The sequence below is a fragment of the Carcharodon carcharias genome, chromosome 15, assembly GCF_017639515.1.
Source record: "Carcharodon carcharias isolate sCarCar2 chromosome 15, sCarCar2.pri, whole genome shotgun sequence".
Classification (NCBI taxonomy): domain Eukaryota; kingdom Metazoa; phylum Chordata; class Chondrichthyes; order Lamniformes; family Lamnidae; genus Carcharodon; species Carcharodon carcharias.
The window spans coordinates 22,974,290-22,988,436 of NC_054481.1; the positions used below are offsets into that span (position 1 = coordinate 22,974,290).

At 43.0% G+C, this 14,147-nt stretch overlaps 1 protein-coding gene across 1 annotated transcript in view; it reads right to left on the bottom strand.

Moving 5' to 3' along the window:
• Positions 1-4,789: 4,789 nt before the first annotated feature.
• The window catches only part of LOC121288346, a 44,811-nt gene continuing 35,453 nt past the window's right edge, over positions 4,790-14,147 (bottom strand). Inside the window, 5 exon segments of the mRNA XM_041206900.1 lie at positions 4,790-5,195; positions 7,698-7,839; positions 8,627-8,814; positions 9,172-9,313; positions 10,057-10,230. Of these exon segments, the coding sequence (XP_041062834.1) occupies positions 5,017-5,195; positions 7,698-7,839; positions 8,627-8,814; positions 9,172-9,313; positions 10,057-10,230 (825 nt within the window). The 3' untranslated portion in view covers positions 4,790-5,016.

The window sequence follows — 14,147 nt, forward strand, 5'->3', positions numbered from 1 at the left end:
CAATCTCTGGTGATAGACTGTCCACCAATATCCATTACAAACCCACCGACTCCCACAGCTATCTCGACTACAGCTCCTCACACCCCGCTTCCTGTAAGGACTCCATCCCATTCTCTCAGTTCCTTCGCCTCCGTCGCATCTGTTCCGATGATGCTACATTCAAAAACAGTTCCTCTGACATGTCCTCCTTCTTCCTTAACCGAGGTTTTCCACCCACGGTCGTTGACAGGGCCCTCAACCGTGTCCGGCCCATCTCCCGCGCATCCGCCCTCACGCCTTCTCCTCCCTCCCAGAAACATGATAGGGTCCCCCTTGTCCTCACTTATCACCCCACCAGCCTCCGCATTCAAAGGATCATCCTCTGCCATTTCCGCCAACTCCAGCATGATGCCACCACCAAACACATCTTCCCTTCACCCCCCTTATTGGCATTCTGTAGGGATCGCTCCCTCCGGGACACCCTGGTCCACTCCTCCATCACCCCCTACTCCTCAACCCCCTCCTATGGCACCACCCCATGCCCACGCAAAAGATGCAACACCTGCCCCTTCACTTCCTCTCTCCTCACCGTCCAAGGACCCAAACACTCCTTTCAAGTGAAGCAGCATTTCACTTGCATTTCCCCCAACTTAGTCTACTGCACTCGTTGCTCCCAATGTGGTCTCCTCTACATTGGAGAGACCAAACGTAAACTGGGTGACCGCTTTGCAGAACACCTGCGGTCTGTCCGCAAGAATGACCCAAACCTCCCTGTCGCTTGCCATTTCAACACTCCACCCTGCTCTCTTGCCCACATGTCTGTCCTTGGCTTGCTGCATTGTTCCAGTGAAGCCCAACGCAAACTGGAGGAACAACACCTCATCTTCCAACTAGGGACTTTACAGCCTTCCGGACTGAATATTGAATTCAACAACTTTAGGTCGTAAGCTCCCTCCCCCATCCCCACCCCCTTTCTGTTTCCCCCTTCCCTTTTTTTTTCCAATAAATTATAAAGATTTTCCTTTTCCCACCTATTTCCATTATATAAAAAAGAAAACCCCCCACTAGAGCTATACCTTGAGTGCCCTACCATCCATTCTTAATAAGCACATTCATTTAGATAATATCACCAACTTTAATTTTAACACCTATGTGTTCTATTGTACTATTGTCGTTGACATCTTTTGATGATCTGCTTCTATCACTGCTTGTTTGTCCCTACAACCACACCCCACCCCCCTCCACCTCTTTGTCTCTCTATCTCTCCACCCCCCACACACACACCTTAAACCAGCTTATATTTCAACTCTTTCTTGGACTCGAACGCAAGTTCTGTCGAAGGGTCATGAGGACTCGAAACGTCAACTCTTTTCTTCTCCGCCGATGCTGCCAGACCTGCTGAGTTTTTCCAGGTAATTCTGTTTTTGTTTTGGATTTCCAGCATCTGCAGTTTTTTTGTTTTTATTTTTTTGTTTTTACCCATGATTTTTCTCCCTGACACTGGTTCTGGAGCACAAGTTTTCATTACAACAGCTGGAATATTGTGGATACCGTTCACTAGGTCTTAATGAAGTCTTTGTAGCCTTAAGTAGGTTACCTGTATGTGTGTATTAACTACTAGAACTATACATAAAGGGTTCAAGCTGGGAACAGTCTCCATGCTTGTTGTGCACACAGCTCTGTCCAACACTAGACTGACTCCTAGTTGTGAGTAACGTGTTCTCTTAGATCAATGTGTGGGCGGTACTGTACTCAGTCCCACGTTAACCCTATATGCGCCAGACTCTTATACTAAAGGGGCTGTGTTGTCTCCAGTTCAAACAGCTGTTTCTTGATGTCAAGTGGAGTGAATAGAAATGGCTGAAGACTGGTATCTGTGATGGTGGAGACCTCAGAAGGAGGCCAAGATTGATCATCGATTCGGCCCTTCTTGCTGAATATGGTTGCAAACACCTCGTCTTATATACTCGTGCCGGGCTTCTCTGTACTTCATTGATATAGAACTGACAGGGTGGTGTCCTGCCTCTGAGTTCCAGCACACTACAAGGCCACTGTGATCTGTTCCACTTTGCCAACTTGTCAACGCTCCCTCCCCCTTTTGTATTCTGCTTTAAGCATTCACACAGCTCACATTTTTCTGATATTTCTCTAATAGATTTTGCATTACAAATAATAGCAAGGCAAAGAGCACTCAAGTAAAGGAGATTCCATGCATCTGTCAGGAGAAGCAAATTCAGATTTGGAGATACTTTCATTGGGGGAAAGAAGGTGGAGATCCAGACAGGTTCCTAATTTCAAATAGCCAAAAGTACTGGCTAATGCTGATGAAAACAGTTCATTTAATTTGCACTATGCATACAGATCTGGTCCACATGGAAAAGCATGTTTATATCCGTGTGTATGCACAGTTCTGTTCGGGCTGTCTGAGTGTCTGCTAAATGTTTCAGTTTAAAAAGCTGATGGAAAAGCCTCCTCTAGACTAACATTTGTGGGGGTTTCTTGCAAATATGATTAAAAAGCATTAAGAGAGGACTTGCAGTTATATAGCCTTTTCATGACCATCAGACATCTCAAAGTGTCTTACAGCCAATGAGGTACTCTTGAGGTGTAGCTACTGTTGTAGTGTCAAAAACACAGCAGCCAATTTGTACACAGTAAGATTCCACAAACAGCAATGTGATAATGGTTGGATAATGTTTTTGTGATTTTAATTAGGAGATAAATATTGGCCATGACACCGAGGAGAACTGCCCTCCTCTTCTTCAAAATTGAGCCTAGGTTCTTTTACATCCACCCAAGCAGGCAGATTTGGATATGACATCAAAGCAAGACCCAAAGACAGACATTTTTGAGAATTTTTTGTTCCTCCTCTTGAGCATATTTTAAAACTGGACTGTAAGATTGCAGTTTCCAAATGGCTGCTGAGAGGACTTCATAATGAAAATTTACCCTCCACACATAAAGACCCTTGCATCAGTGCATCTTAACTTGTAGATCGCAAGCCCCCAATGGGATTGTGAGATGAGATTTTGGGGTCAGGAGCTCTGAGGCAACAATGGCTGTCGTGGAGCTCAGAATGACAGCTGAGTGGCACCTTCAAATCTTCATTTTTTTTGTGGTCACGGCCCAACCAACTGCTCTCTGAGACCCAATTGCTGCTGCAAATAACCTGTAAAAAGGTAGGTGTTAATTCTTTTTGTCGAAAGCCCATTTGATTAATAATTGGATTCCTATTGCATCAATAATGAAGATCCTTATGAGATTTACTACAGAGAATCCTGAGGTGTTCACTTTGGTACAAGGGATAGAGAGAGACAATATAAATTTAATGGCTCTATTGAGTATCCAGAGCCAGGGAGACCTGGCATTCCTGTGCATGGATCTTTGCGGACAGCAGGACATTTTGAGAGAGTAGTTAGCAAAGCACACAGAATCTTGGGCTTCATAAGTAGAGGGATTGAATACAAAAACAGGGAACTATTTTCAGCTCAGCTTAGGCTACAACTAGGGTACTTATTGCATTCAGTTCTGGTCACCACACTTTAGGAAGGATGTGAAGGTTCTTAAGATGGTGGAGAGGAGATTTACCAGAATGGTTCCAGGGAGAATAGATTTTAGCAACAAGGTTAGTTTGGAGAAGCTGCATTTTATTCTCATTGGAGCAAAGATACTGAGCAGAGATTGATAGAGATAGAGATGTACATGATAAGTTTAGATAAGATGGACAAGGAAAAACTGTTCCCATTAGTCAACAATACAAGGACTAAGGGGGGGGGGGGACATATTTAAGGTTTTGGGCAAGTGATGCAGGATGAGGAAGAATGTTTGTACCCAGCAAGTGGTAATCACCTGGAATTTACTGCGTACAAGGATGGTGGGAGCAGAGACAATCACTGATTTCAGAAGGAAACTGGATGAGCACTTGAGAAAAATGAACTTACAGGGCTACGTGCATAGAGTGATAGCATGGGGCTGAGTGGATTAATCTGCATAAAGCCAGCATGAATTCAATGGGCCAAATGGACACCTTCCTTGCTGAAATTACTCTACCCTATGATCGCTCTGGTGTATCCATGGATTCAAGATTAATGTCCAGGACATTGCTAGGACCAACCCAGAGAAAAATCATAGGAGCATCAAAAATTTGAATTTTGAATCATTCTTTGAATAATTGATCAGATATAAAGTGTAGGTGATGGGGATAAAAGGCGAAAGAGGCTGGAGTCCACTAATTGGCAGGGCTCAGTGAGAATGGACATGTTGGGCAACCAATGGCAGTGGCATGGGGGCGGGTTAGTTGAAGGAGAGAGGTCACATGATGAAGTCTCCCGGAATACATCCATTCATCTAAATATTCACATGGAAGATTAATCTTTTTTCTTCGAACAGCCAAATAACTGCACACTATTGTGTTTTAGTCAAAGGGGCATATGTGTCGAGGTTGGGACGGATTTATCCTTCATGGTCGGTGTGGTAAAACCGTAATTAATGTTTATAAAGGAGAGGGTAATAATTTCACCAAAATTGGCACTCATCCATCACTCATAATTAGCAAAAACACCTTTAATAACACAGATCCCCACCCACCCCAATTCACTGCCCTGCTCCCTAGATGAATCCCTCCAATTTAAGTTTGAACAGATACTTTCTTCACTGTGGTCAATGGGCAATTAATCAGCAAATCCAGCATAACATAACCAATGGTCAGATGTTCTTCGTGTGATGCAAATGTGGAAGGAGGGGTGGGGGGGAGGTGGGGGTGAAATGGGTGGCAGGATAAGCCATCCAAAAAATTCTGGAAATTCACAACTCCTGGTGTATCTCTCACTTTAATGAACATTCCGGCCTCTTTGTGCGTTACAGAATCAAAGAATCTTTACAGTGCAGAAGGAGGCCATTCAGAACAAAGTGTATTGTGAACGGTGTATAAACCTCTCTAGCAGGACTCAGCACAATGACAAACATAACAGCCAGTGTGTTCTAGATGTGATTAAGGAATAAAAGGAAAATCAGGTAAATCATGAAATCATGTTTACATCAGCGACGGACAGCACACACATAGGGGTACTTGGGGAATGAAGTAAATCCCACACCAGACTCGAGCCCCAATTCACTGACATTCGGTGGAACTTGAAAATTAAATTTTTGTATCAGAGCAGTAAAGAACAGGAACAGTTCCATCTTAGCCAGGGTCTCACCAACACAGGCCCTCCGACCTGCAAAAAGAAAACAATTGCAAAAATTTCAAAGCTGCTCTTCAAAGAAACAAAGTTATTCAGAATGATTTTTAAACTAGACAATGTTGCATTGCTGTTCTATACGGCAGTATCGAAACAAACATGCCTTGAGGACTTGCAACCAGTCTACATGTCTGTTCAAATTTAAAATAAATTTCTTAATGATTTAAGGCGCCAGCCAGAGCTCAGTGGGCAGCACAATCACCTCTCAAACACCGGGGCTTGTGGGTTCAAGCCTATAATGACCACAGTATAAAAAATGTTAGAAGCAGTATGTTCGCTGCAAGAAGTGTTAATGTCACAATCTATAGGCATAATTGGACAGTTGGTAGTTTTGGTTTCACACAGTTCAATACACTATCTGTGTAATAGGAATCTAATGAATACAAGATCTTCTTCAATCTCTTCAGAGGCTGATCATCTGCCAGTGGTGGGATCTCTGCCAGCATAGTAAGAGTTAAAAACAAAAAAACTGCGGATGCTGGAAATCCAAAACAAAAACAGAATTACCTGGAAAAACTCAGCAGGTCTGGCAGCATCGGCGGAGAAGAAAAGAGAAGGGTCATGAGGACTCGAAACGTCAACTCTTTTCTTCTCCGCCGATGCTGCCAGACCTGCTGAGTTTTTCCAGGTAATTCTGTTTTTGTTTTAGTAAGAGTTAAAGTTTGCCAATGACGGACTGATCACACATCTGCTGGTCAACCACTGAGGTCAAAAAACACCAGATTGTCATTAATAGTGAATATTTGCATAAAAGCCGACATGAGAGAATGCATCATTAACGTATTGCACGTATATGGTACGGTAGCTACCCTCCACGCCTTTAGGAGGCAAATATGGTGCTAATGACCAACATATCCTTGCTTCACCCAATTTAGATGCCAGAAAATGGAACACCACCTTTTTCCTGCTACCAACAGAACATGTCCAGCAGCCCCTGAAGATTAGTAGCTAGAAGAAGTCATTGTAATTTTCTGTATCTCCGGCTCCAGCCTTACCCCACTTCCAATACCTCCTATTTTATCTCCGGTACCTCCTAGTTAAAGGCTGGATATTAAACTCCCCTTTGCTGATTGGCCATACATCACACGCCCCACTTGACTTTTTTCTTTCCACTAATCTCAGTGGAATCCACCCAATTAAATTGTCTAGCTGGATTTTCAGTCTGTAAGATTGGTATTGATTTTAATCCTCACTGCCTCCAAAATTGAAGCTACTTGTTTCCAGGAGTAACACATGCAGGGCTTATTGGTGGCAACAATCAAAACTGCACGAATATCCTCTCGCAACCACGTGGGGCTGCGTGATTTGTGACGCAGAGGCTGCCGGTGCGGGGACCATGTGGAATGGTTTCTACCTGCGTTATTATGTGGGGCACAAGGGCAAGTTTAGCCTCGAGGCCCTGGTGTTAAGAGTTGACTTGAATGTCTAGAGCTCGCGGTGTGGCTGTGAATCCGGAGCCTGGGGAGATTAATAGGTGGTGGAGAGAAGGCCGGGCCCAGGGTCCCGACCCTCATGCAGCTGCTGCCGAATGTCTGAGTCAATGAGCGGCAGCAGCAACACAGCAGTAACCCTCCTGTACAGCTCCCCCGTGTCCTCTTGATGTCTATCACTGTCCTCCTCACCATTCACAATACTTCCAAGTCTTGCATTGTTTTCAAATGTTGAAATTGTGCCCTGTACACCCAGGTCTAGGTTATTAATATAAATCAGGAAAATTAGTTCCCCTCTACATACCATCCCCCAGTCAGAAGTAAGTAAAGCATTCTGTAATTCATTGTTTTAATAGGCTTGCATTAAACCATTAAACTGTTGCATAATGAAATTCTAGCTATGCTAATGTCTAATGATTCAAAATACTACATGGTTTGAAATAGAATGACTATCGGCACTAATATTTTTCACTTAAAAAGCTTAGTTTTACTGACGTTTAGGGACTCAAATGATTAATACATTTGAAAACAATGTAATAGTTGACGTAGAATTGATATGGCCAACATATTTCCTTGGAGCTCCTGCACCTCAACATTTGGCACTAAATCCCGACTGAGACCTGCATTCATCTTGGACGGTCTGCAGTGTTTCCCTACATTTCAATGTTGACTAAGATTCAAAGACATTGGTGTGATGCATTTTATGATATCCTGAAATTGTGAAGGTGTATTTTTAATCAATCGAAGTTCCATTAATTCCCAGTCTGTGTTTCATTAGCTGGTCTCAGCTTTTGGCAGTCTTAGGAAAAAGGCAAATTAGCACAGATTCCAGCTCCGAATTGCCCACACCCTCTTAAAAAATATGTGCACAGATATATGGGTCAGGCTCTGACAGTAGCCCATTCCTTTGCAGTCCCACAACCACCCCAAACTCCTAAAAGATAATAGAAATACAATTTCCTTAATGCTACATTTCCATTTTATTTTCCCCAACAAGGGAGGGAAAATTCCACCAATATATAATCCAAAAACTAATAAGCTGTGCTACCTGCAGAGAAAGGCATGAAGGCATCTCTCTTCACAAACTTGCCCTCAGCATCCAGAAAGTGAGACGGGTTGAACTCATTTGGTTTTTCCCATTGGGTTTTATCGTACAGCACAGAGGACAGCAATGGAATCACGTGTGTTCCCTAAAATATTCAAATATCATTTCAATATGATTTCATTGTTATATTCAAAAGGAATTACCAAAACTATTCACACAGAAAGAGCCTTTCAGTCCATCATTCCTGTGCAACTCTTTGAAAGAGTTAAAAACAAAAAAACTGCGGATGCTGGAAATCCAAAACAAAAACAGAATTACCTGGAAAAACTCAGCAGGTCTGGCAGCATCGGCGGAGAAGAAAAGAGTTGACGTTTCGAGTCCTCGTGACCCTTCGACAGAACTTGAGTTCGAGTCCAAGAAAGAGTTGAAATATAAGCTGGTTTAAGTTGAAATATATCTCTCCGCCACCCCCCCCCCCCCCCCCCCACACACACACACACCTTAAACCAGCTTATATTTCAACTCTTTGTTGGACTCGAACTCAAGTTCTGTCGAAGGGTCATGAGGACTCGAAACGTCAACTCTTTTCTTCTCCGCCGATGCTGCCAGACCTGCTGAGTTTTTCCAGGTAATTCTGTTTTTGTCTTTGAAAGAGTTGTTCAGTTATTCCCACTCTGCTCTTTCTCCATTACCAACTTAACAACAACATGCGACTTTAATAATAAAACACCCCAGACATCGCCACATTAAAGGTTTATGGATAAGTTGGTACATAGAAGTTATGAGAGCTATCCGCTTATTCCCTAATGGTGCACAATGCAATTAGATACAACCTTGAGAGCTCACTTCCTCCCCTACCCCACTCATTTCCCGACCCCCATTAAATGTCAGAATATCAGGCCCCAGTTGTGGCCATACTTCCCCTAGGGTACCTTTGGAATGAAGAATCCTTTGAAGTTTAAGTCCACTGTGGTTTCATGTGTGATGTTCAATGGCAAAATGTCACCAAACCTCTGGATTTCGTGGATCACTGCATCAGTGTATGCCAAATTTTTCCGATCTTCAGCTCTGGGAGATCGTTCTGATCCAACAACACTGATAATTTCCTCGTGAACTTTTCCTGCAAACCAAGCACATTTTTAAAATAAAAATGGCTGGAAAATCTCAGCAGGTCTGACAGCATCTCCGGAGAGGAACACAGTTAATGTTTCGACTCTTCATCATTCGGACTCGAAACAATAACTGTGTTCCTCTCCGCAGATGCTGTCAGACCTGCTGAGTTTTTCCAGCTATTTTTGTTTCAGATTTCCAGCATCCACAGTATTTTGCTTTTACATTTTTAAAATGATTGGAAATACAGTTATAGCTTTATTCAGGCAAGTTCAAAATCACACCCAGGGTAATCCAGGAATATGAAGCATACAAAATGATACAACAAGATCAGCTCCAGAGAGGAATCAATCCAACTGCTACTTACTCTGAATCTCTGGATATTTCATCATCAGGAGCATTCCCCAACGAATTGTGGTCGAGGTGGTCTCCATCCCTGCAACAAACAGGTTGGTTGTGGTGTATGTTAAGTTGTTTTCATGGAAGTATGAATTGGGATTGTCCGATTCCTACAAGAATTAACACCACAAGAACTCAGAATTGGGATTGGAATCTGTAGAATACGTCATGTGATACATAATTAACCTGAAATATTGATTACAGGGGAATGCAGCACAGAAAAGGGGCCAGGAATAAGAGGCAGCAGTGGGATTACTCCAGTGTGGTACTGAGGGTATGCTGCACTGTCAGAGGTGTGACTTTCAGATAAGATGTTAAAACGAGGTCCAGTCTGTTCTCCCAGGTGGATGCATTACAAGGAAAAGAAGGGGAGTTCTCCCTGGTGCACTTCCATTGCCTTTTGTGCCCTTAGGATGTCCCAAAGCATTTTACAGCTAATAAAGTGTTTTCTGAGTGCAGTCACTGTTATAATGTAGGAAACAGGCAGTCACTTTGAGCAGGGCAAATACCCACAACTTGCAATGTAGTAATGACTAGGTAATCCCTTTTAGTGACGTTGGTTGAATCCACATCACAAACAATGACTGTACTTCAAAAGCATTTAATTGGCTATAATGTGCTTTGGGACATTCTGGGGTTCTGAAAGGCACAATGCAAATGACAGCTCTTTCTTTTTAAAAGTGTGACTCTGTTCAAAACATTTACATGGAATCATACATTTACACCACAGGTGGCCATTCAGCCCATCATGTCATGCCAGTTGAACGAAGTTGCCTTTTCTCCCACCAAAAAAAACCAAACATAGCCTATAGAAAATCTACAGTACGTCTTAAGAGGGGAATGGAGTTTCTACCTGCTGTTGTCTCAACATGAACGCCTCAGTAAAACTCCTCAGGTCATTTGCATTCGGTTCCCGATAGTTTTCCTTGAAGACGTTCTTGAAGAAAGCAATATTCTGCTCGAAGTTGGAGAATAATTGAGAGAGATATCCAGGAAGGAATCTCAAGAAGGGAAATGCATTGTACATCTATGAAATAGAAATAAGGTGATGATATATATGTTAATCTCAAAGAAAACCAATAATCTCCTCACGTCAGTATTCTGTAATTAGAAAACTGCAATAAATAAATCACTGAATCACAGAATTTTAACAGCACAGAAGGAGGTCATTTGTCTCATCCTGTCTGTGGTGGCTCTCCAAATGAGCATTATGACATAGTGCCATTGCCCTGACTTTTCCCCATACCCCTGCACATTGTTTCTATTTAAATAATCTTCTAATGACAGGCAGTAAATTCCAGACCCCAACCACTCGCTGTGTGGAAAAGTTTTTTCTCACATCACATTTGCTTCTTTTGCAAATCACTTTAAATCTGTGCCCTCTTGTTATTGATCCTTTGACGAACGGGAACAGCTTCTCCCTATCTACTCTGTCCAGGCCCCTCATGATTTTGAGCATTTCTATCAAGTCTCATCTTAGCCTTCTTCTCTCCAAGGGGGAATAGTCCAACCTCTCCAATCTATCCTCATTGCTGAAGTTTCTCATCCCTGGAACCATTCTTGGAAACCTCTTCTGCATTCTCTCCAATGTGTTCCTATAATGTGGCACCCAGAACTGTACACAATACTCCAGCTGAGGTCCAACAATTGTCTTATATAAATTCAGCATAACCTCCCTGCTCTTGTACTCTATAACCCTGTTAATAAAGCCTAGGATTGTAAAGATAAGCCCAGCAATTACAGACCAGTCAGCTTAACTTCAGTGGTGGGCAATATTCTAGAAACAATTATTCTGGATAGAATTAGTAGCCACATGGAAACATATGGGAGGATAAAGAAGAACCAGCATGGATTTCTAAAGAGGAAATTGATTAACTAGCTTGCTGGAGCTTATTGAAGAGGTAACAGAAAAGGCTTATTAATGCTTTATTAACTGCTCTCTTCACCAGTCCTCCATAATCCTTCAATGATCTATGCATATATGCACTCTGGTCTTTCTGCTCCTGCAAACCCTTCAAAATTTCACCCCTTATTTAGTGTTTTCTGTCCATGTTCTTGCTACCAAAATGCATCACCTCACTCTTCTCCACATTGAACTTCATCTGCCACCTATCTGCCCACTCCACCAACTTGTCTGTGTCCTTTTGAAGTTCTACACTATCCTCCTTGCACTTTAGAACACTCCCAAACTTTGAATTATCTGTAGACATTCAAATTGTCCCCTGCACATCAAGATCTAGATCATTAACATAGACCAGGAAAAGCAAGGGTCCCAGTACCGACCCCTGGGGAACTCCGCTACAAATCTTCCTCCAGCCAGAAAATTATCCATTGACCATCTCTCGGCTTCCTATTTTTCAAACAATTTTGTATCCATGTTACTACCGCACATTTTATTCCATGAGCAATAACTTTTTCTCCCAAGTCTGTTGTGTGACATTTTATCAAAAGCCTTTTGAAAGTCCATGTACACCACATCAACAGCATTACCCTCATCAACCTTTTCTGTTACTTCTTCATAAAGCTCCAGCAAGTTAGTTAAACTATTTCCCCTTTAGAAATCCATGCTGGGTCTTCTTTATCAACCCATATTTTTGCATGTGGCTACTAATTCTATCCAGAATAATTGTTTCTAGAAACTTGCCCACCACTGAAGCTAAAGTGACTGGTCTGTAATTGCTGGGCTTATCTTTACAATCTTTTTTTGAACAAGGGATAATATTTGCAATACAAAAACAAAAATAAAAATAGCTGGAAAAACTCAGCAGGACTGACAGCATCTGCGGAGAGGAACACAGTTAATGTTTCGAGTGCGTGTGCTCAACACAACTAAGGAAAAATAGAAGAGAGGTGAAATATAAGGTGGTTTAAGGCGGGGTGGGACAAGTAGAGCTGGATAGAGGGCCAGTGATAGGTGGAGATAGCCAAAAGATGTCATAGATAAAAGGACAAAGAGGTGTTGATGGTAGTGATATTTGCTAAGAAATGTGCGAGTAGGTGACGTTAAGCGTAGAAAGCAGGACGAGCAAGGCACAGATAGTCCTAGTGGGGATGGGGTGGAGGGAAGGCATTGAAATAGGCTAAAAGGTAGAGATAAAACAATAGATGGAAATACATTTAAAAATAATGGAAATAATTGGGAAAAGAAAAATCTATATAAATTATTGGAAAAAAGGGGGATTGGAAAGGAGGTGGCGATGGAGGAGAGAGTTCATGATCTAAAATTGTTGATCTCAATATTCAGTCCGGAAGGCTGTAAAGTGCCTATTTGAAGATGAGGTGCTCTTCCTCCAGTTTGCGTTGAGCTTCACTGGAATATTGCAGCAGGCCAAGGATGGATGGGCAGGAGAGCAGGGTGGAGTGTTGAAATGGCAAGCAACAGGGAGGTCTGGGTCATGCTTGCGGACAGACCAAAGGTGTTCCGCAAAGTGGTCACCCAGTCTGCGTTTGGTCTCTCCAATGCAGAGGAAACCGCATTGGGAGCAGTGAATGCAGTAGACTAAGTTGAGGGAAGTGCAAGTGAAACGCTGCTTCACTTGAAAGGAGTGTTTGGGTCCTTGGACGGTGAGGAGAGGGGAAGTAAATGGGCAGGTGTTGCACCTTCTGCGCTTGCATGAGAAGGTGCAGTGGGAGGGGGTTGAGGTGTAGGGGGCGATGGAGGACTGGACCAAGGTGTCCCAGAGGGAACGATCCCTGCGGAATTCCTCCGCCATTTCTGCCAACTCCAGCATGATGCCACCACCAAACACATCTTCCCTTCACCCCTTACTGCGGAATTCTGCAGGGTTCGTTCCCTCTGGGACACCTTGGTCCACTCCTCCATCACCCCCTACACCTCAACCCCCTCCCATGTCACCTTCTCATGCAACCGCAGAAGGTGCAACACCTGCCCCTTTACTTCCCCTCTCCTCACCGTCCAAGGGCCCAAACACTCCGTTCAAGTGAAGCAGCATTTCACTTGCACTTCCCTCAATTTAGTCTACAGCATTCCTTGCTCCCAATGCGGTTTCCTCTACATTGGAGAGACCTAACGCAGACTGGGTGACCGCTTTGCGGAAAACCTTTGGTCTGTCTGCAAGCATGACCCAGATCTTCCTGTCGCTTGCCATTTCAACACTCCAACCTGCTCTCCTGCCCGTCCATCCTTGGCCTGCTGCATTGTTCCAGTGAAGCTCAACACAAACTGGAGGAACAGCACCTCACCTTCGAACTAGGCACTTTACAGCCTTCCGGACTGAATATTGAGATCAACAATTTTAGATCATGAACTCTCTCCTCCATCCTTACCTCCATTGCGATCCCCCTTTTTTCCAATAATTTATATAGATTTTTCTTTTCCCAATTATTTCCTTTATTTTTAAATGTATTTCCATCCATTGTTTTATCTCTACCTTTTAGACTATTTCGATCCCTTCCCCCCATCCCATCCCCACTAGGGCTATCTGTGCCTTGCTCGTCCTGCTTTCTACGCTTAGTGTCACCTATTAGTATATTTCTTAACTAATATCACCATCATCAACACCTCTTTGTCCTTTTGTCTATGACATCTTTTGGCTATCTCCACATATTACTGGCCCTCTATCCAGCTCTACATGTCCCATCCCCCCCTTAAACCAGCTTATATTTCACCTCTTGTACTGTTCCTTAGTTTTGTTGAAGAGTCATTCAGACTCGAAACGTTAACTGTGTTCCTCTCCACAGATGCTGTCAGACCTGTGGAGTTTTTCCAGGTATTTTTATTTTTGTTTTTGTTTTGGATTTCCAGCATCTGCAGTTTTTTACTTTTATCATAATATTTGCAATTTTCCAGTCCTCTGGCATCACCCCTGAATCTACGGAAGACTGAAAGATTATTGCCAGTGCCCCTGCAATTTCTACTCTTGCTCCCTTCAATATACTTGGATGCATCTCATCTCACCCCGGTGCCTTGTCAACTTTAAGTAC